The 21,599-nt window shown below is 42.0% G+C and overlaps 1 protein-coding gene across 1 annotated transcript in view; it reads left to right on the top strand.

The window, feature by feature from the left end:
• Positions 1–21,599, top strand: part of ajap1 (adherens junctions associated protein 1) — an 83,077-nt gene that overhangs the window by 33,917 nt on the left and 27,561 nt on the right. Inside the window, exon 2 of the mRNA XM_021566322.3 lies at positions 9,346–10,097. Within this exon, the coding sequence (XP_021421997.1) occupies positions 9,346–10,097 (752 nt within the window). The remainder of the gene's footprint in view (positions 1–9,345; positions 10,098–21,599) is intronic.

The raw sequence follows: 21,599 nt of genomic DNA, 5'->3' as shown, positions 1-21,599 counted from the left end.
AATAAAATAAAAGTTTATTTATAACATGTACAGGATACAGAAGTTGTAAACGGTACAGTGAAATGGTTATTTGCATAGTAGCAATATCAAAATGTAAATTCAATAGACAAACCTGGCTAACTTGGTCATGTAATCATCATTGTTTAGACATGTAGCTAGTTAGCTAGCTGGATAAACAATGAACGTAATGGTGCTTTCAAGACAACTGGGAACTTGCAAAAATATGAGGTCAAATTCTAACATCAGTGAGCTTCAGGTAGGAAATGCAGCGCTCTAGAAGGAAGCCGAGTTTCCAAGAGAGAATTCAGAGTTGGATGACCGTTGAAAATGATTTTTCCCAGTTGTAGTAATTTTTTTTCTGAGTTCCCAGTTGTCTTGAACGCACTGAAGTCGGAAGTCAGACCTTTCCGAGTTCCCAGTTTCCAGTTGTTTTGAATACGGCAATAATCCCAATTGATACTATTAGCAATACAAACTGATTGTCATAGCTAGCCACCATGCATGAATCTGCAGGTAGCTAAAGTTTACCAACTAGGTTCAATATTAGCCAGCTATCTAACATTATTAGGCTATAACTAGCAATGCAAATGGTTTTCTGAGAAATTAATAATCTTACTACACAGATCATGCACATAACTTTAGCTAGTGAGCCAGCCAGCTAATATTAGCTAGCTAGCTAACAGTACGCTTTAACTTGCAATGAAAACAACTTTCTGACAAAATTTGAAACGTATAATATCTGATAATGTAGCTAGCTAGGCTCTTACCAGTATACATGGATGTATACATCTGCCGCGCCGATACTCACCACAGTGGCCCCTCAGGGGTGCATGCTTAGTCCCCTCCTGTACTCCCTATTCACCCATGACTGCATGGCCAAGCACGACTCCAACACCATCATTAAGTTTGCCAACGACACAGGCTAGTAGGTTTGATCAACGACAACAATGAGACAAACTATAGGGAGGAGGACAGAGACCTGGCCGTGTGGGGCTAGGATATACAACCTCTACCTCAACGTGATCAAGACAAAGGAGATGATTGTGGACTACAGAAAAAGGGGGACTGAGCACACCCCCATTCTCATCGACAGCGCTGTAGTGGAGCAGGATGAGAGCTTCAAGTTCCTTGGTATCCACATCACCAACCAAACTATCATGGTCCAAACACACCAAGACAGTCGTGAAGAGAGACGACAATGCATATTCCCCCTCGGAGACTGAAAAGAATTGACGTGGGTCCTCAGATCCCCAAAAAGTTCTACAGCTGCACCATCACCGCCTGGGTTGGCAACTGCTCTGCCTCCAACCGCCAGGCACTACAGAGGGTATTGCGTACGGCACAGTACATCTCTGGGGCCAAGCTTACTGTCATCCAGGACCTCTATACCAGGCGGTGTCAAAGGAAAGCCTTAAAAATTACCAAAGACTTCAGCCACCCTAGTCATAGACCTTTCTCTCTGCTACTGCACAGAAAGTGGTACCAGAGCGCCAAGTCTAGGTCCAAAAGGCTTCTTAACAGCTTCTTCCCCTAAGCCGTAAGACTCCTGAACAGCTTGTCAAATGGCTACACCGGGCTATTTGCATTTCCCCCCCCCCCATCCCCGTTTTTACGCTGCTGCTACTATCTGTTTATTATCTATGCATAGTCACTTTACCTCTAACTACATGTACATATTACCTTAATTACCTTGACTAACCTGTGCCCCCGCACATTGACTCTGTACCTGTACCCCCTATATATATAGTTGAAGTCGGACGTTTACATACACCTTATGTCATGTACTGTCATGTTGTGTCTTGTCTCTGTCCTTTCCCTTCACCCTGTCTCCCTCTGCTGGTCGTTGTTAGGTTACCTTTTCTCCCCCTCTTTCCCCCAGCTGTGCCTTGTCTCCTCCTAACCACCTCGTCACCCCTTTTCCCACCTGTTCCCTTTTTCCCTCTGATTAGTCCCCTATATCTCTCTCTGTTTTTGTTCCTGTCCTTGTCGGATTCTTGTTTGTTGTGTTTCATGCCTGAACCAGACTGTCGTCATGTTTGCTGTAACCTTGTCTTGTCCTGTCGGAATCTGCCGGTCCGTCTGAGCCTACCTATGTTTGGTAATTAAAGAAGCTCTGTCTAAGTTAATTCGCTTTTGGGTCCTCATTCACGCACCGTAACACCTTAGCCAAATGCATTTAAACTCAGTTTTTCACAATTCTTGACATTTAATCCCGGTAAAAATTCCCTGTCTTAGGTCAGTTAAGATCACCACTTTATTTTAAGAATGTGAAATGTCAGAATAATAGTAGAGAGAATGATTTATTTCAGTTTTTATTTCTTTCATCACATTCCCAGTGGGTCTGAAGTTTACACACACTCAATTAGTATTTGGTAGCATTACCTTCAAACTGTTTAACTTGGGTCAAACATTTGGGTAGCCTTCCACAAGCTTCCCACAATAAGTTGGGTGAATTTTGATCCATTCCTCCTGACAGAGCTGGTGTAACCAAGTCAGGTTTGTAGGCCTCCTTGCTCACACATGCTTTTTCAGTTCTGCCCACACATTTTCTATGGGATTAAGGTATGGGCTTTGTGATGGCCACTCCAATACCTTATCCTTAAGCAATTTTGCCACAGCATTGGAAGTATGCTTGGGGTCATTGTCCATTTGGAAGACCCATTTGCGACCAAGCTTTAACTGATGTCTTGAGATGTTGCTTCAATATATCCACATCATTTTCCTTCCTCATGATGCCATCTATTTTGTGAAGTGCACCAGTCCCTCCTGTAGCAAAACACCCCCACAACATGATGGTGATGGTGTTCTTCAACTTGCAAGCATCCTCCTTTTTCCTCTAAACATAACGATGGTCATTGTGTTCAAACAGTTCTATCTGTTTCATCAGACCAGAGGACATTTCTCCAAAAAGTGCGATCTTTGTCCCCATGTGCAGTTGCAAACTGATTTTTTATGGTGGTTTTGGAGCAGTGGCTTCTTCCTTGCTGAGCGTTCTTTCAGGTTGTCGATATACGTAGGACTCATTTTACAGTGGATGTAGATACTTTTGCATCTGTTTCCTCCAGCGTCTTCACAAGGTCCTTTGCTGTTTTTCTGGGATTGATTTGCACTTTTCGCACCAAAGTACGGTCATCTCTAGGAGACAGAATGCATCTCCTTCCTGAGCGGTATGATGGCTGCGTTGTCCCATGGTGTTTATATTTGAGTGCTATTGTTTGTACAGATTGCTCCCAAGGATCAACCAGACTTGTGGAGGTCTACAATTGTTTTTCTTGGCTGATTTCTTTAGATTTTTTCCATGATGTCAAGCAAAGAGGCACTGGGTTTGAAGGCAGGCCTCAAATGGACTCAAATGATGTCAATTAGCCTATCAGAAACTTCTAAAGCCATGACATAATTTTCTGGAATTTTCAAAGCTGTTTAAAGGCACAGTCAACTTAGTGTATGTAAACTCCTGACCCACTGGAATTGTGATACAGTGATAAGTGAAATAATATGTCTGTAAACAATTGTTGGAAAAATAACTGTTCTAACTGTTCTAACCGACTTGCCAAAACTATAGTTTGTTAACTAGAAATTTGTGGAGTGGTTGAAAAACGAATTTCAATGACTCCAACCTAAGTGTATGTAAACTTCCGACTTCAACCGTAGCCTCGCTACTGTTATTTTATTGTTGCTCTTTAATTTATTTAGATTTTTAATGTATTTCTTTTTTACTTCAGTTCATTTTGGTAAATACTTTAACATGTATCTTTCTTAAAATCTCATTGTTGGTTAAGGGCTTGTATTGTTGTATTCGGCGGATGTGACAAATACTTTTTGATTTGATTTGATTTATACAACAGCCTTCTGTGGGTTCTCTTTTCAACTCCATCCACATATTTGCAATCAAACAGCAGAATTTTCGGCATCTCCTTAGCTATCATACTCAGCTTCCACCGGGCATTCCACTGATTTCAAAACTTTTATTTTTATTTTTTTTATTCATATTTACAGATGGCATTCACATTTATTATTAAGGCACATGGCAGTTCACATGCTCCAGAAGGTATTTCTGCCAAAAAAACTCATTTTTATCGAAAATGTATGTTTACTTTCAAATGCCTCCTCTAAAGTAGTGAAGTGCTACATACACCTAGTTTCCTGAAACTAGTCACAAAGACTACTATGTTTTGAGTGTTCCGAGTGCACGTGTGGAGCGCATGGAATCACAGCATTTTTAAGAGTTGTTTGGCAAGGATAGGTGATTTGGAAACTGCTAAATCTGCTCTTTCTGAAACTATATAGACATCAAAACGTCTTACCTGCTTGTAACTCTGTAGGAGGACTTGAAAAAGTACATTTTTGGAAACTCTGTTTCCCTGCCTCTGTGTCAATTCCAAGCTGCGCTGTTAATCAGATTTTTCTTATAAAATGTAACAATTTATAATGTTGTCACCCATTAGACTATTGTCAATTTAATCTTGTCTTTAAGATAACTCTATTATTATGTGTCTGAAATTAGTTTCAATATAGTTTAGGTGTAGTTTCGATGACTGGCGTTCTATGTCCTCTTATAACAGCTTATAACACAATTTATGCTTATAATATTAAGATTCTAACAACAACAGTGTGTTATATACTGTATACTTATTTAGGAAAAGTCAAGGACGGGGATATGATTTTAAAAATGGCAGAGTAATTAAAAATGTAAATTCATTTTGGTTTAAAATGACACTTTCGGCACATCTAGATTTAAGGAAGGGGGTGGGGAGGGGGATACCAAATCAGTTGCAACTGAATGCATTCAACCGAAATGTGTCTTCTGCATTTAACCCAACCCCTCTGAATCAGAGAGGTGGGGGGCTGCCTTAGTCGACATCCACGTCAGCAGTTGTTGGGGGTTAACTGCCTTTCTCAAAAGCAGAACGGCAGATTTTTCTACCTAGGCGGCTCGCGATTCGGACCAGCGACTTCTGGTTACTGGCCCAACCCTCTTAAGCCCTCTCTAGTAGAGGTCGACCGATTATGATTTTTCAATGCCGATACCGATACCGATTATTGGACGACCAAAAAAGCCGATACCGATTAATCAGACTATTTTTTTACTTTTATTTATTTGTAATAATGACAATTACAACAATACTGAATGAACACTTATTTTAACTTAATATAATACATCAATAAAATCAATTTAGCCTCAAAAAAATAATGAAACGTTCAATTTGGTTTAAATAATGCAAAAACAAAGTATTGGAGAAGAAAGTAAAAGTGCAATATGTGCTATGTAAGAAAGCTAACATTAAGTTAAGTTCCTTGCTCAGAACAGGAGAACATATGAAAGCTGGTGGTTCCTTTTAACATGAGTCTTCAATATTCCCAGGTAGTACGTTTTAGGTTGTAGTTATTATAGGAATTATAGGACTAGTTCCCTCTATACCATTTGTATTTCATTAAACTTTGACTGTTGTTCTTATAGGCACTTTAGTATTGCCAGTGTAACAGTATAGCTTCCGTCCCTCTCCTCGCTCCTCCCTGGCCTCGAACCAGGAACACAACGACAACAGCCACCCTCGAAGCAGCAGCGTTACCCATGCAGAGCAAGGGAAACAACCACTCCAAGGCTCAGAGCGAGTGATTTTTGAAACGCTATTAGCGCACGCTAACTAGCCGGCCATTTCACATCGGTTACACCAGCCTCATCTTGGGAGTTGATAGGCTTGAAGTCATAAACAGCGCAATGCTTGAGGCACAACGAAGAGCTGCTGCCAAAACGCACGAAAGTGCTGTTTGAATGAATGTTTACGCGCCTGCTTCTGCCTTCCACCGCTCAGTCAGATACTTAGATACTTGTATGCTTGTATGCTCAGTCAGATTATATGCAACACAGGACACGCTAGATAATATCTAGTAATATCATCGACCATGTGTAGTTAACTAGTGATTGTGATTGTTTTTTGTAAGATAAGTTTAATGCTAGCTAGCAACTTACCTTAGCTTACTGCATTTGCGTAACAGGTAGTCTCCTTGTGGAGTGCAACGAGAGAGGGGCAGGTTGTTATAGCGTTGGACAAGTTAACTGTAAGGTTGCAAGATTAGGTCCCCCGAGCTGACAAGGTGAAAATCTGTCATTCTGCCCCTGAATGAGGCAGTTAACCTACCGTTCCTAGGGTGTCATTGAAAATAAGAATGTGTTCTTAACTGACTTGCCTAGTTAAATAAAGATGAAATAAAGGTGTAAAAAAAAAAATCTGCAAAATCGGTGGCCAAAATTATCGATTTCCGATTTGAAATCGGCCCTAATTAATCGGCCATTCTGATTAATTGGTCGACCTCTACTCTCTAGGCAACCTGTTACCTTCTGAATGGGCATAAACAAAGACAAGAAAGTGTCTCTTGAAAGTGTGAAAATCTCATACAAATCTTTCAAAGGGCCCTTTCTCCTACTTGTTTCCTGGGATAACAAATGTATCAACTTTCAAAGCAGAATAACTTTCCCATTCTGTGAGTTTGTACTCCCATAGAGAAATCTGGTCACAAGTGTCAAGCTGAATGTTAATGTCAGCTGATCATGATACTTATAAGCTAGAGGGCTATCCTCTCCTTTGATGGCTTTCGCTATCACCAACATCATCACCTATAGAATATATTTTTAGATTACTGTAATATAAAACAAATTCAAATCCTGGGAAATCGTAATTTAAGCCCACAGAGTTCTTTCTGCCAATAGCCATGCTCCCTTTCCTTGATGGCGGCGAATCAGATGCTAATGCTAATGATGCAGAGGTATCTATCAAGCTTCATATGTCATCCTGTTTACAATCCCCAATTACAATGACCTTACTGCTTTCACAGAGCAGCACATTCCTGATTACGGCACAGTAGGTGATCAATATGACCGACTGTAACAGGGAATGTGGCTAGATATGGCAACCATTAGACCTACAGATGTAGGATCTTAATCTGAGCCAGTTTGCTGCAGCAGGAAAATAATCCTGCAGCAACACAAAATGTGAATTATTATGTGTATAATTCATGGACATTTTTGTAGGGGTTTGATGCATTTTTCATAAAGGAAAATCTGTCAAAAATGTCAAAGTGGAAATTACAAACCTCAGAATCATTTTTAAACGTCAAATACACAACATGTTCTAAATGTCGTGCATTCCTGCAAATTAAGATCCTACATCTGTACAACAACCCTTTCCCTTTAATACTCAAATTAACTCACACTGAGATAGGGCTGTAACAGAACACTCTTCCCTGTGGCTGTGTTGGAACCCAGTAGAGCAGTGGGGTACATGCTGAACCAAGGTGGTCCTTAAACATTCCCATCCCCTGCTAGAATCGATATTACTCTGGACGGGAAACAACTGCTTCCCTTATTGGAGATTATACTCATTCCCGAGCCCTCAGTCAATAGTCTTAGGTGAGAATGGATTCACTTCAAGTGTATTTTTTAGGAAGTTAACACAATTTGGCTTGAGAGCAGGACCAATCCAAGTCACCAGACATTACCATTTATTTTTTATTTAACCTTTATTTAACTAGGCAAGTCAATTAAGAACAAATTCTTATTTACAATGACGGCTAAACTCTCCCCTAATCCGGATGATGCTGGGCCCATTGTGCGCCGCCATATGGGACTTCCGATGACAAACTTGATGAATTCTCTCAGAACTTCAAAAGGACCCCACACAATGAATTACAGTTATTTTTCCTCCACTGTGCATTTTTGCTTTTTTGATGTTTGATGATGACTGTGATTCTAAAAACTGGCATGGAAAACAACTGCTGGTTAGTGTGCAGAGTCTCATTCTACTTTCACTATGTTTACAGTCTCATGATTCAGTGGGTGGGTGGTTGCCTCTTTTAACGTGACTTTGTTTACAGTGGTCCTGGTTTAGTTGTGCAATTCAACTGTACATTTCCTTATGCTCCTTAAAAAGGTGGTCCATGGAAAGATGGAAAGGTTAAAGCAATTAACCCTAAAGTACTGAAACATTTTTTTGAAGTCATGATACGAAATGAGTTGTTGTAAGTTGTTGATTGTCTTGAAAATGTAATGTCCCCTTACGACAGTGTACCTATTCGCTACAATACCCGCTTTGTTCAGCAACGCCTTGGTGCTGACATAAATTGACCAAGGACAATAACGATTAGAGATACCTCATGATGAGGTTGTTCCCTCTGGAATCCAGTTTTGCCTTGTCACATGGTGGTCATAGAAGGTTGCACTCAGCAGATCAATTCTTCTTTATGTTCTAGTCAGGATTGTGAAATAAGCGAAGGTTTGTGAACAGGGTACAATTTCACAGTTGTTAAAATGTAAAGGTTTTAAATGACTCTTTTTGTTGAGACAATACTAGTATGAATGCAGTTTTAATGACGTTGATGACTAAAGTGATACAAAATGTATTCATTTTAATGTAAAAGGTAGTAGTGAGGCGGTGTCCTGTTTACAGAAATCAATAACAACAAAAACAAAATGTTAAAATCTGCCAATACGACCACCATGCCCTCCCTTGAGACATACCCATATAAGGAAGAGATTTGAAGTCTGTTGTTGATATTTTATAAGTACAAAGTCGCCTCGCTGTGTATGCTTTACGTTTTCATATTCAATATCATATTCACATCAAGCCATGTCTAACTCTGACTTTATATTATATGACATCTTTCAGTGCTCTCGCAGCATAATCAAATTGCCCTTTGGGAATCAAGATGACATTCTATACTACATGATTATGCTGAATATTATGATCAGCTAAAATAGGGCTGACCTTGTCCTTTGACAGTTAATCATGGCGGGATTGAAAAAGTAAACCTCTAAAATCAAGGATAAATCCTTGCTGCGTTTGACAGGACATAGCAATAGAGGTTAAAGCCGTAATCTTTGAAAATGAATTACACCATTTATTTTGTGTTTGACCTTTGTAATGTCAGGTGCTCCGCTAAACAAATTATTATCGGAGTTCAATTTGCCAGAGTTGACTTAGTCAGAGAGCAGAAAGTTGCCTGAGAAGCAGGTCAGTGCGGAATACAGATGCAGACCTACACAATGTTACATCAACATACATTTCAGAACAGTTTCATCGTCTAGGTAATTAGATTTCCATCAACATAACTTCAGTGGTGTCAATCTCACAGTTAAAAAGCACTTTGGGATGGTTTTCAAATGTAGATTAGGTCTAGTCCTGAACTAAAAAACATGTTCAATCCATTGAAAGTGCTTTTCAGTCCAGGACTAGGCTGAATCCATGTTTGGGAAACCAACCCTTCATCTACAAAACTACTACTTTCCCTTTTGGTTTTAAATGTGAACCAATGCGAAATCTAAAATTTCCTCTGTCCTTTTTTCCCCAGTCAGATGTCGGCTTTACGGCCGGGGAGCTGTGTAGGGCTTCGGGTGTGGATCCTCCTGGCCATGACCCACCTCACCCTGGATTTTTCCCTGTGTAGCCCCCTCAGTCAGGGCCTAGGAATCAAGCTCATCCCCAAACCTGTGCCTCGTCCCCGGCCCCGCTCGGCGCCCCTCTGGGATACTCCCAACATGCTCCATTGGAGGACAGTGAGGCCGCTGGCGCGCCGGCTCCTCAACCCCGTCCCACCGCCAGCCAATATGGGAGGGCCAGGGCCAAAGTTCAGGGGTCAAAAGCACAGGAGACTGGCACATAAAGGACAGCCATGTAAGGAGTGCTGGTTGAAATACACATCCACCGAGGTGGGGGATTTAGCAGCGGTGCTAGATCTTCCCATGGGGCACAAAACAGACGTGGTGAGGTTGTTACTGAGGGCGAGGAGGCAGCTGAAATGGGACAGCGATGACAAATCGCAGGACGGCAGGACCACGACGGTGGCTGGATATATCGACTGGGGACCCACGGGGACAGAGGACAACTTTGAGAACGGTGAGGGTAAAACGGCGGCCAACTCCACGCTGTCCACCAAGGCCTTGACCACTGCCATGGCCACCACCACCACCACCACTACCAAGAGCCCCCAGAGGACGTTCGCAGTGGTGACCACCCCTCACCCCAGAAGGCTGAGCACCACCAAGGCCAGCGTCAGTCTAGGGGAGACTGTCAAACCACCAAAGCCATATGGAGATACGTCAGGTAAAACTTCTCTCCTCTGTTTATGATCATGCTATTTTAAAACTTTTTCATTTGTGTTCCTATCCTGTTAAGCATTCCACTGTTAAGTGAATAATAGTCCTACTTGAAGGAGTGGAGTTGGATTTGGCTTGTCAAGGCTAGAATAGTCAGAAAGACAGTAGGAGAGTAGGACGTTATTGGGTCGATCCACCAATTCAGTGCCTTTTGAGATGTGTAACTTGGTAAAAAAAACGAATTCTAGCATTCTGTTTCAGGAGGTTTAAATAAAATAATGACTAAAGAAAGTGCCTATTCAGTGCCAAATAAAGTAACAGGGTTGACAATTTCATCTTAAATCAGCCATAAATCTCCTTGTAACAGGGGGAATGGAAGCTTGTTGTGTGCAACAGGCGGTAGCAATTGAATGCAAGCTTTGTGACTTGTTATGCTCAAATTTCCACCACAAAACACCAGAAAATGGCCAATAAGAGTACACTCTTTGAGAAAAGTTGATATCTAAACTCTAAAAAGGTTTTTCATTAGTCCGCAAAAGACAACCATTTGAAGAACAATTTTTTGGGTTCAAAGTAGAACCCTTTTGATTCCAGGTAAAACCCTTTTGAGTTCAATGTACATATACAACCCTCTGTGAGAAGGGTTCTACCTGAAACCAAAAAGGGTTCTACCTGGAAACAAAAAGGGTTATCCTATGAGGACAGCTAAAGAACCGTTTTGGAACTTCTCTTTCTAAGTGTTGAACAACCTCACCTGCTTTTACACTATCATTTCACTATTAGATGTTTAATGTTTATTTTGAAAGAAAATAATATTTAAAAAGGAATAGTTTCACCATAATAAAATGAGAGTTCAGTTCCCGTAACAGGGTTGACCTTAAAATGAGGGACAGACGTAAATTAATCACTAATCACATGAATAAAAATTATAATATTCAGAAATTACTTTGTCAATGTAACAAAATAACTAGTGCACAATTTTTACTTAAAATATCAATATCGTTTTGTGGAACAACCCTATTTCTAACTGCGAGAAGCAACATTATGGCATGAAGTGCTGTTGTCTGGGACAGATACAGTGCCTTCAGAAAGTATTCACACCTCTTTAATGTTTCACATTTTGTTGTGTTACAGCCTGAATTTTAAATGGATTACATTTAGATTTGGTGTCACTGATCTAAACACAATATCCCATAATGTCAAGGTGGAACTATGATTTTTAGAAATGTTTACAAATTAATACAAAATGAAAAGCTGACATTTCTTGAATGTGAATCAATAAGTATTCAACGATGTTGTTATGGCACGTCTAAATAAGTTCAGGAGTAAAAATTAATCACTCTGTGTGCAATAATAGTGTTTAACATGATTTCTATACCCCACACATCTATGTACCCAACATATACACTGATCTGTAAGGTTACTCAATTGAGCAGTACATTTCAAACACAGATTTAACCACAAAAACCAGGGAGGTTCGCAAGGAAAGCCACCTATCGATTCATTGGGGGAGGGGGGGGGGGGGGGGGGTGATATCACTTCGAGCATGGTGCAGTTATTAATTACCCTTTGGATGGTGTACCAATACACCCAGTCACTACGAAGACCATATTTTATGGTTGAAATTAACAAAAATAAATAAATATATGTGCATCACTGTATATACAGTGATATATATCCATTGCATTCGAAAAGTATTCAGACCCTTGACTCTTAACACATTTTGTGATGTTACAGCCTTCTTATAAAAAATTGTTCCTCATCAATCTACACACGATACCCCATAATGACACATCAAAAACAGGTTTGTAGAATTTGTGCTAATTTATTAAAAATAAAAACAGAAATATCTTATTTACATAAGTATTCAGACCCTTTGCTATGAGACTCGAAATTGAGCTCAGGTGCATCCTGTTTCCATTGATCATCCTTGAGATGTTTTTATAAATTGATTGTACATGATTTGGAAAGGCACCCACCTGTCTATATAAAGTCCCACAGTTGACACTGCATGTCAGAGCAAAAACCAAGCCATGAGGTTGAAGGAAGTGTCTGTAGAGCTCCGAGGCACAGATCTTGTGAAGGGTATAAGTAATGTCTGCAGCATTGAGGGTGTCCAAGAACACAGTGGCCTCCATCATTCTTTAATGGAAGAAGTTTGGAACCACCAAGGCTCTTTCTAGAGCTAGCTGCCCAAGCAATTGGTCACTCTAACAGAGCTCCAGAGTTCCTCTGTAGAGATGGGAGAACCTTCCAGAAGGACAACCATCTCTGCTGCACTCCACCAATCAGACCTTTATGGTAAAGTGGCCAGACGGAAGCCACTCCTCAGTAAAAGGCACATGACAGCCCACTTGGAGTTTGCCAAAAGGCACCTTAAGGACTCTCAGATAATGAGAAACAAGATTCTCTGGTCTGATGAAACCAAGATTGAACTCTTTGGCCTGAATGCCAAGTGTCACGTCTGGAGGAAACCTGGCACCATCCCTATGGTGAAGCATGGTGGTGGCAGCATCATACTGTAGGGATGTTTTTAAGTGGCAGGGACTGGGAGACTAGTCAGGATCGAGGGAAAGATGAACAGATCAAGGTACAGAGAGATCCTTGATGAAAGCCTACTCCAGAGCACTTAGGAGCTCAGACTGGGGCGAAGGTTCACCTTCCAACAGGACAACGACCCTATGCACACAGCCAAGACAACACAGAAGTGGCTTCGGGACAACTCTCTGAATGTCCTTGAGTGGCCCAGCCAGAGCCCGGACTTGAACCTGATTGAACATCTCTGGAGAGACCTGAAAATAGCTGTGCAGTGACGCTCCCAATCCAGCCTGATAGAGTTTAAGAGGATCTGCAGAGAAGAATGGGAGAAACTCTCCAAATACAGGTGTGCCAGGGTTGTTGCGTCATATCCGAGAAGACTCAAGATTGTAATCGCTGCCAGAATTGCTTCAACAAAGTACTGAATAAAGGGTCTGAATACTTGTGTAAATGTTATTTGCAATACATTTGCAAAAATGTATAAAAAACTATTTTTGCTTTGTCATTATGGGGTATTGGGTGTAGATTGATGAGGGGAAAAAAACAATTTATTCAATTTTAGAATAAGACTGTAACGTAACAAAATGTGGAAAGGGGCCTGAATACTTTCCAATGCGCTGTAGACAGTAGGCTACTTGCAATATAGCCTAACAAGTCATTAGATTATCTTTTATAACATACGGTAGGTAAGCCAATAGCCATCTTCTAGACATTTATACTGTGCTTTTTACTAAACATCATCAAGTATTACAATAAATGTCAATCCGGGACTGTCAGTGTATTGTAATTGTTTCATTTACTTCTGAATCTCAACCTCTTCAGCCCAGCGGGTGAGTTTATAAATTGTAGTAACAAGTGACTCTGGTGGCGGATTACATTTCATAGACACTGCACTGAAGGCTGGAAAGTCCTGCTTATTTCATTCGCAAAAAAACCCTGTCACTTCTTGGCAGAAAGATACGCATATGCGTGTGGCACCGTCAAACAAATCACAACTTTGGAACTCTATCCGCATCCACATAAACTAGTCCCAGCATCGTTCTTTGACAAACACAGAAGCTTGTATATTGAATTCAATAGAAGAAAACAGAGAGCGAGGGAGAGAGTGAGACTGTCAGTTCCTTAATGTAGCCATTGGCTACAGCCAAAACATTAAGGAATGTAGTTAGGCTGTTATAAGGTATTATATAAACCAATGGTCATCTATAAAGAGGGATTACAAAAAAAATGGTAACTGTAATCCGTTACATGACCAGCAAAAATATTGTAATCAGATTACAGATACTTTAGAAAAACTAGATGATTACTTCGACGATTACTTTCAAATTCAGAAAGGATGTTTGCAAAAAAAAAATCTTTGACACTTCTCTGTTTTCTCAATAACATTCAAATTAGCAATGAAAAAGGCGCAAGTTTAAGTTTGTTCCACCTGAGAAAGTCTGACCACAAGTCAGAGACCACTATGATGACACACCAAATGTGTTTGATGGATCGAGGGAAAAGGGCAGGAATAGAGTTTTGTAGGCTACAGTCCAAGCTATGTCATTCAATGGTGCGACTGCTGTCGGCATCCAAAGATTATCCACCTTGAATAAACTCTTGGAGGTAAGGATGACAGCAGTGGTGAAGTCTACGGCGTTACAGATCTCACTTATTATTGGTATCTACATAGCATTGATGTGAATCACACTGCTGCTCTCTCATTTAGCTATTTGCGCCGTATGGACTGTGGTTGTTGTGAATGGCTGTTCACAAATCTAAATGTGTATTTGAATCCAATAATGGTTGAATTCAAGAAGTTTAAGCTGCCTATCATTCTTTTTGTGGACAGCCAGTGAAAAAGTGCTCTTGCAACAGCTGCATAAAAATCCATAGTCCTAATGGACACATGCCCAAACATGCACGCTTTGATAGATTTAAAGGGGCAATCTGTAGTTGCTACATCCTGGATGCTGGCGTTCTAGGCAGAGTTTCAAAGAAAAAGCCATATCTCAGACTGGCCAATAAAAATAAAAGACTAAGATGGGCTAAAGAACACAGACACTGGACATCGGAACTCTGCCTAGAAGGCCAGCATCCCAGAGTCGCCTCTTCACTGTTTACATTGAGACTGATGTTTTGCAGGTACATTTAATGAAGCTGCCAGTTGAGGACTTGGGAGGCGTCTGTTTCTCAAACTAGACACTCTAATGTACTTGTCCTCTTACTCAGTTGTGCACCGGGGCATCCCACTCCTCTTTCTATTCTAGTTAGAGCCAGTTTGCGTTGTTCTCTGAAGGGAGCAGTACCCAGCGTTGTACGAGATCTTCAGTTTCTTGACAATTTCTTGCATGGAATAGCCGTCATTTCTCAGAAAAAGAATAGACTGACGAGTTTCAGAAGAAAGGTTCTTGTGTCTGGCCAATTTGAGCCCGTAATCGAACCCACAAATGCTGATGCTCCAGATACACAACTAGGCTAAAGAAGGCCAGTTTTATTGCTTCTTTAATCAGACCAACAGTTTTCAGCTGTGCTAACATAATTGCAAAAGGGTTTTCTAATGATCAAATAGCCTTTTAAAATGATAAACTTGGATTAGCTAACACAACGTGACATTGAAACACAGGAGTGACGGTTGCTGATAATGGGCCTCTGCAGCCTATGTAGATATTCCATAACAAATCAGCCGTTTCCAGCTACAATAGTCATTTACAAAATTAACAATGTCTACACTGTATTTCTGATCAATTTGATGTTATTTTAATGGACAAAAAAATAGCTTTTCTGTCAAAAAGAAGGACATTTCTAAGTGACCCCAAACTTTTGAACGGTAGTGTGTGCATTTATATACAGTTGAAGTCAGAGGTTTACATACACCTTAGCTAAATACATTTACTCACAATTTCTGACATTTAATCCTAGTAATAATTCCCTGTTTTAGGTCAGTTAGGATCACCATTTTATTTTAAGAGTGGGAAATGTCAGAATAATAGCAGAGAGAATTATTTATTTTAGCTTGTATTTCTTTCATCACATTCCCAGTGGGTCAGAAGTTTACATACACTCAATTAGTATTTGGTAGCATTGCCTTTAAATTGTTTAACTTGGTTCAAAGGTTGCGGGTAGCCTTCCACGACATTTCCACAATAAGTTGGGTGAATTTTGGCCCATTCCTCCTCACTGTACTGTTTTAACTGAGTCAGGTTTGAAGGCCTCCTTGCTTACACACGCTTTTTCAGTTCTGCCCACAAACTTTCTATAGGTTTGAGGTCAGGGCTTTGTGATGGCCACTCCAATACATAGATTTTGTTGTCCTTAAGCCATTGTGCCACAACTTTGGAGGTATGCTAGGGGTCATTGTCCATTTGGAAGACCAAGCTTTAACTTCCTGACTGATGTCTTGAGATGTTGCTTCAATATATCCACATAATTTTCCTGCCTCAGGATTCCATCTATTTTGTGAAGTGCACCAGATCCTCTTGCAGCAATTCACCCCCACAACATGATGCTGCCACCCCCGTGCTTCACGGTTGGGATGGTGTTCTTCGGCTTGCAAGCCCCCACTTTTTCCTCCAAACATAACGATGGTCATTATGGCCAAACAGTTCTATTTTTGTCTCACCAGACCAGAGGACATTTCTCCAAAATGTATGATTTTTGTCCCCATGTGCAGTTGCAAACAGTAGTCTGGCTTTTTTATGGTGGTTTTGGAGCAGTGGCTTCTTCTTTGCTGAGCGGCCTTTCAGGTTATGTTGATACAGGACTTGTTTTACTGTAGATATAGATACGTTTGTACCTGTTTCCTACAGCATTTTCACAAGGTCCTTTGCTGTTTTTCTGGGATTGATTTGCACTTCTCGCACCAAAGTCCAATCTGTAGGAGACAGAATGCATATCCTTCCTGACGGTATGACGGCTGCGTGGTCCCATGGTGTTTGTACTTGCGTGCTATTGTTTGTACAGATGAACGTGGTACCTTCAGGCGTTTGGAAATTGCTCCAAAGATGAACCAGACATGTGGAGGTCTTGGCTGATTTCTTTTGATCATGATGTCAAGCAAAGAGGCACTGAGTTTGAAGGTAGGCTTTGAAATACATCCAAAGGTACACCTCCAATTGACTCAAATTATGTAAATTAGCCCAGCAGAATCTTCTAAAGCCATGACATAATTTACGTGAATTTTAAAGTCACAGTCAACTTTGTGTATTTTAACTTCTGACCCACTGGAATTGTGAAACAGTGAGATATAAGTGAAATAATATGTCTGTAAACAATTGTTGGAAAAATTACTTTTGTCATTGGGATATCTCAAAGTAGATATCCCAACCGACTTGCCAAAACTATAGTTTGTTAACAGGACATTTGTGGAGTGGTTGAAAAACAAGTTTTAATGACTCCAACCTAGATTTATGTAAACAACTGTATATATATATATATATATCAAACGTTTGGACACACCTACTCATTCATGGATTTTTCTTATTTTTTTACTATTTTCTACATTGTAAATTAATATTGAAGACATCATAACTATGAAATAACACATATGGAATCATGTAGTAACCAAAAAAGTGTTAAACAAATCAAAATATATTTTATATTTGAGATTCTTCAAAGTAGCCACCCTCGATGACAGCTTTGCACATTCTTGGCATTCTCTCAACCAGTTTCACCTGGAATGATTTTCTCAAAGTCTTGAAGGAGTTCCCACATATGCTGAGCAGTTGCTACTTTTCCTTCACTCTGCTGTACAACTCATCCCAAACCATCTCAATTGGGTTTAGGTCATGTGATTCCGAAGAGGAGAGGCGAAAAGGATCGGAGGACCAATATGCGGCGTGGTAAGTGTCCATGGTTCTTTTAATACGAAATAGTACACATGAACAACTGAATACAAAAAACAATAAACGTGGAAAACCTAAACAGCCTTGTCTGGTGCAAACAAACACAGAGACAGGAACAATCACCCACAAAACACTCAAAGAATATGGCTGCCTAAATATGGTTCCCAATCAGAGACAACGATAAACACCTGCTTCTGATTGAGAACCACTCTAGGCAACCATATTCTTTGAGTGTTTCGTGGGTGATTGTTCCTGTCTCTGTGTTTGTTTGCACCAGATAAGGCTGTTTAGGTTTTCCACGTTTATTGTTTTTTGCATTCAGTTGTTCATGTGTACTATTTCGTATTAAAAGAACCATGGACACTTACCATGCCGCATATTGGTCCTCCGATCCTTTTCGCCTCTCCTCTTCGGAAGAAGAGGAGGAAATCCCTAACAGAATCACGCACCACAACAGGACCAAGTGGCGTGGTGACAGGCAGCGGCAGCAGGAGCAGCGAAATCCAGATTTCTGGACATGGGAGGAAATCTTGGAAGGTAAAGGACCCTGGGCTCAGCCTGGAGAATATCGCCGCCCCAAAGAAGAGCTGGAGGTGGCGAAGGCGGAGAGGCGCTGGTATGAGGTGGCAGCACGACGACGCGGATGGAAGCCCGAGAGTCAGCCCCCAAAATTTATTGGGGGGGGGCACAGGGAGAGTGTGGCAGAGTCAGGAGTCAGACCTGAGCCAACTCCCCCTGTTTATCGTAAGGAGCCACGGAGGAAACCAGAACCAGAGCCGGTGTTGGAGGTGAGCGAAGCTGAGACTGTGAAGGAGTTAATGGAGAAATTGGAGGAGAGAGTTATGAGGGAGTTGCTGTGTTGGTGCATTAGGCACGGAATTCGCCCGACAGAGCGTGTCGGGGATTTGATGGCACCTGGGTCAGCTCTCCATACTCGTCCTGAGGTGCGTGCTAGTCGGCTGGTGAAGATTGTCCAAGCCTCACGCACCAAGCCTCCTGTGCACCTCCCTAGCCTTGCACGTCCTGTGCCAGCTCAGCGCTACAGTGCGCCTAGCAGTGCCAACTGTGGCGGGCGTGGTACTGGTCAGGCACCGTGTTATGCGGTGGAACGCACGGTGTCCCCAGTACGCGTGCTTAGCCCGGTACGCTACATCTCAGCTCCTCACATCTGCCAGGCTAGGGTGAAGATCCAGCCAGGGCGGTTGGTGCCAGCCCTGCTCTCAAGATCTCCAGTACGCCTTCACGGTCCGGTCCATCCAGTGCCACCTCCACACACCAGCCCTCCAGTGGCAGCTCCCCGCACCAGGCTTCCTATTGCGTGTCCTCGGCCCAGTACCACCAGTGCCAGCACCACGCACCAGGCCTACAGTGCGCTTCGCCTGTCCAGCGCTGCCAGAGCCTTCCTCCTCTCCAGCGCTGTCGGAGTCTCCAGCCTGTCCAGCGCTGTCAGAGCCTTCCTCCTCTACAGCGCTGCCGGAGTCTCCCGCCTGTCCAGCACTGTCAGAGCCTTCCTCCTCTACAGCGCTGCCGGAGTCTCCCGCCTGTTCAGCGCTGCCGGAGTCTCCCGCCTGTTCAGCGCTGCCAGAGTCTCCCGCCTGTCCAGCGCTCCCAGAGCTGCCAGTCTGCAAGGAGCCGCCAGAGCTGCCAGTCTGCATGGAGCAGCCAGAGCCGCCAGTCAGCATGGAGCAGCCAGAGCCGCCAGTCAGCATGGAGCAGCCAGAGCCACCAGTCAGCATGGAGCAGCCAGAGCCGCCAGTCAGCATGGAGCAGCCAGAGCTGCCAGTCAGCATGGAGCAGCCAGAGCCGCCAGTCAGCATGGAGCAGCCAGAGCCGCCAGTCAGCCAGGATCCGCTAGTCTGCCAGGATCCGCCAGAGCTGCCAGTCTGCCAGGATCCGTCAGAGCCGCCAGTCAGCATGGAGCAGCGAGAGCCGCCAGTCAGCATGGAGCAGCCAGAGCCGCCAGTCAGCATGGAGCAGCGAGAGCCGCCAGTCAGCATGGAGCAGCCAGAGCCGCCAGTCAGCATGGAGCAGCCAGAGCCGCCAGTCAGCAAGGATCCGCCAGATCCGCCAGTCTGCCAGGATCCGCTAGTCTGCCAGGATCCGTCAGAGCCGCCAGTCTGCCAGGATCCGCATAAGTTAAGTTAAGTTGTCTTTGTTATCTGACATAAGTTGTCTTTGTTATCTGTTTGTTTAACCTTGTGGTGCCCGGACTTTCTAGTTAATTACATTTACATGATTAGCTCAATCAGGTAATATTAACTACAGAGAAAGGATTTTATAGAATAGCATGTCATGTCACTTAATCCGGCATAGCCAAAGACACGACAACCTTCTTAACATTGCTTACTTCATCGTTACTTCTAGCATGAGTTACTTGATGTGGAATACAGTTCCATTGTGTCATGGCTCTATGTAGGTCTGTGCGCCTCCCAAGTCTGATCTAGACTTGGGGTCTGATGACATGTCTTGTGGGATATGCATGGGTGTCGGAGCTGTGTGCTAGTAGTTTAAACAGACAGCTCAGTGCATTCAACATATACAAGTAGTGATGAAGTCAATCTCATCTCCACTTTGAGCCAGGAGAGATTGACATCCATATTATTAATGTTAGCTCTCTGTGTACATTTAAGGCCCAGCGATGCTGCCCTTTTCTTGGCCAATTGTAATTTTCCTAAGTCCCTCATTGTGACACCTGATCACACAACTGGACAGTAGTCCAGATGTGACAAAACTAGGGCCTGTAGGACCTGCCTTGTTGATAGCGATGTTAAGAAAGTTGTTGTGTCTTTGGCTATGCCGGATTAAGTGACATGACATGCTATTCTATAAAATCCTTTCTCTGTAGTTAATATTACCTGATTGAGCTAATCATGTAAATGTAATTAACTAGAAAGTCCGGGCACCACAAAATAGTATTTATAGAGCAGTTATCTTCCGAATAAACTCTTAAAGACCTAGTAATATTTTACATCAATAGCAGTCAATATTAATCGTCACCTTATTTCAGTCTCATCTGAAAGTTGTAAATTCTTGGTTATCTTCACAAACACTGGCTAACAAGTTGAATCAGCAATACAAAATTGGATTTAATTATATATTTATAAAAATCCTAACTAATCACACAGATTTACATATACACAGAATGAATCATACCTTGATTACAAATTACATCATAAAGGAAAACGTTCCTAGCGGAAGGAACATATATGACAGTTGGTTACACAAAGAAAAGGGGGATTGGTTTGAGTGAAAGAGCGGGAAGACTGAGGAACAAAGGGAGAAGCGATGTCTCTATCGTAAATACAGTATCTTATGCATTCTAAATTACCGCCCATTTGGAAAAGGAAAATGCAATAAATATTTACTCTGAGCTGCGCTTCGGTAGGTTGGTGGTAGATGGAAGGCCGTGTTGCCCAACAGAGTCCTTTGTCCTTTGAAGAATGTCTCTGCTGGTAAATTAGATACGTTGTAGTAACTTCGTTGTGTGGTAGACGGGATACTCTGTCTGTTCTTTCCTAGCCCACGTTTGCAGCTGCTGTTGCTAACTCAACAGCTAGGAGGTATCACTTCTGTAGTGAATAAGAGTTCAAAGGTCATACCATTCGCAACCAAAGCTCACGCTGAGGTTGGCTTCGTTCTGTAGTTATTATCTGAACCATTCTGACATCAGACCGTCATCCTCACATCCTCGGAACTGGAGGTTACATTTTCATCATGGCTTTATATAGTGGAGGGAGAAGGGTGTGTTTTCACAGTTTTATAACCCATGTCTCTTCATAGGGGCGGGCCACTGATTGAGAAGAGCCCTAACCTTATGAAAACCCAAATCTCTCATTTGGAAGCTAAAATTACATTTAATCTCTTCACCAATAATTTTATATTCAAACTTTTAAATTGAACAACAATTCCATGTGAATCCGATAACTACAATGTGCAGACTTTCCACTGTAGAGTTTATGTCATCCTATCATTGATGAGAATGTCTCAGATGACAACCGAACTGACATCATATTCATTAAGTACAAACGCATAGGTTCAAGTGGTTGGATTACCAGAATATGGTTCATTTCCCCCCACCTTCTGATGTTCCCAGAATCTCTGTGTTAACCAAATTATTTTTAAATGTCATATCAGTAGGGTAGAGAGAG

The sequence above is a fragment of the Oncorhynchus mykiss genome, chromosome 16 (genome assembly GCF_057628025.1).
Source record: "Oncorhynchus mykiss isolate SJ-2025 chromosome 16, ASM5762802v1, whole genome shotgun sequence".
Lineage (NCBI taxonomy): Eukaryota > Metazoa > Chordata > Actinopteri > Salmoniformes > Salmonidae > Oncorhynchus > Oncorhynchus mykiss.
This window is presented reverse-complemented; position numbering and strand designations above follow the sequence as displayed.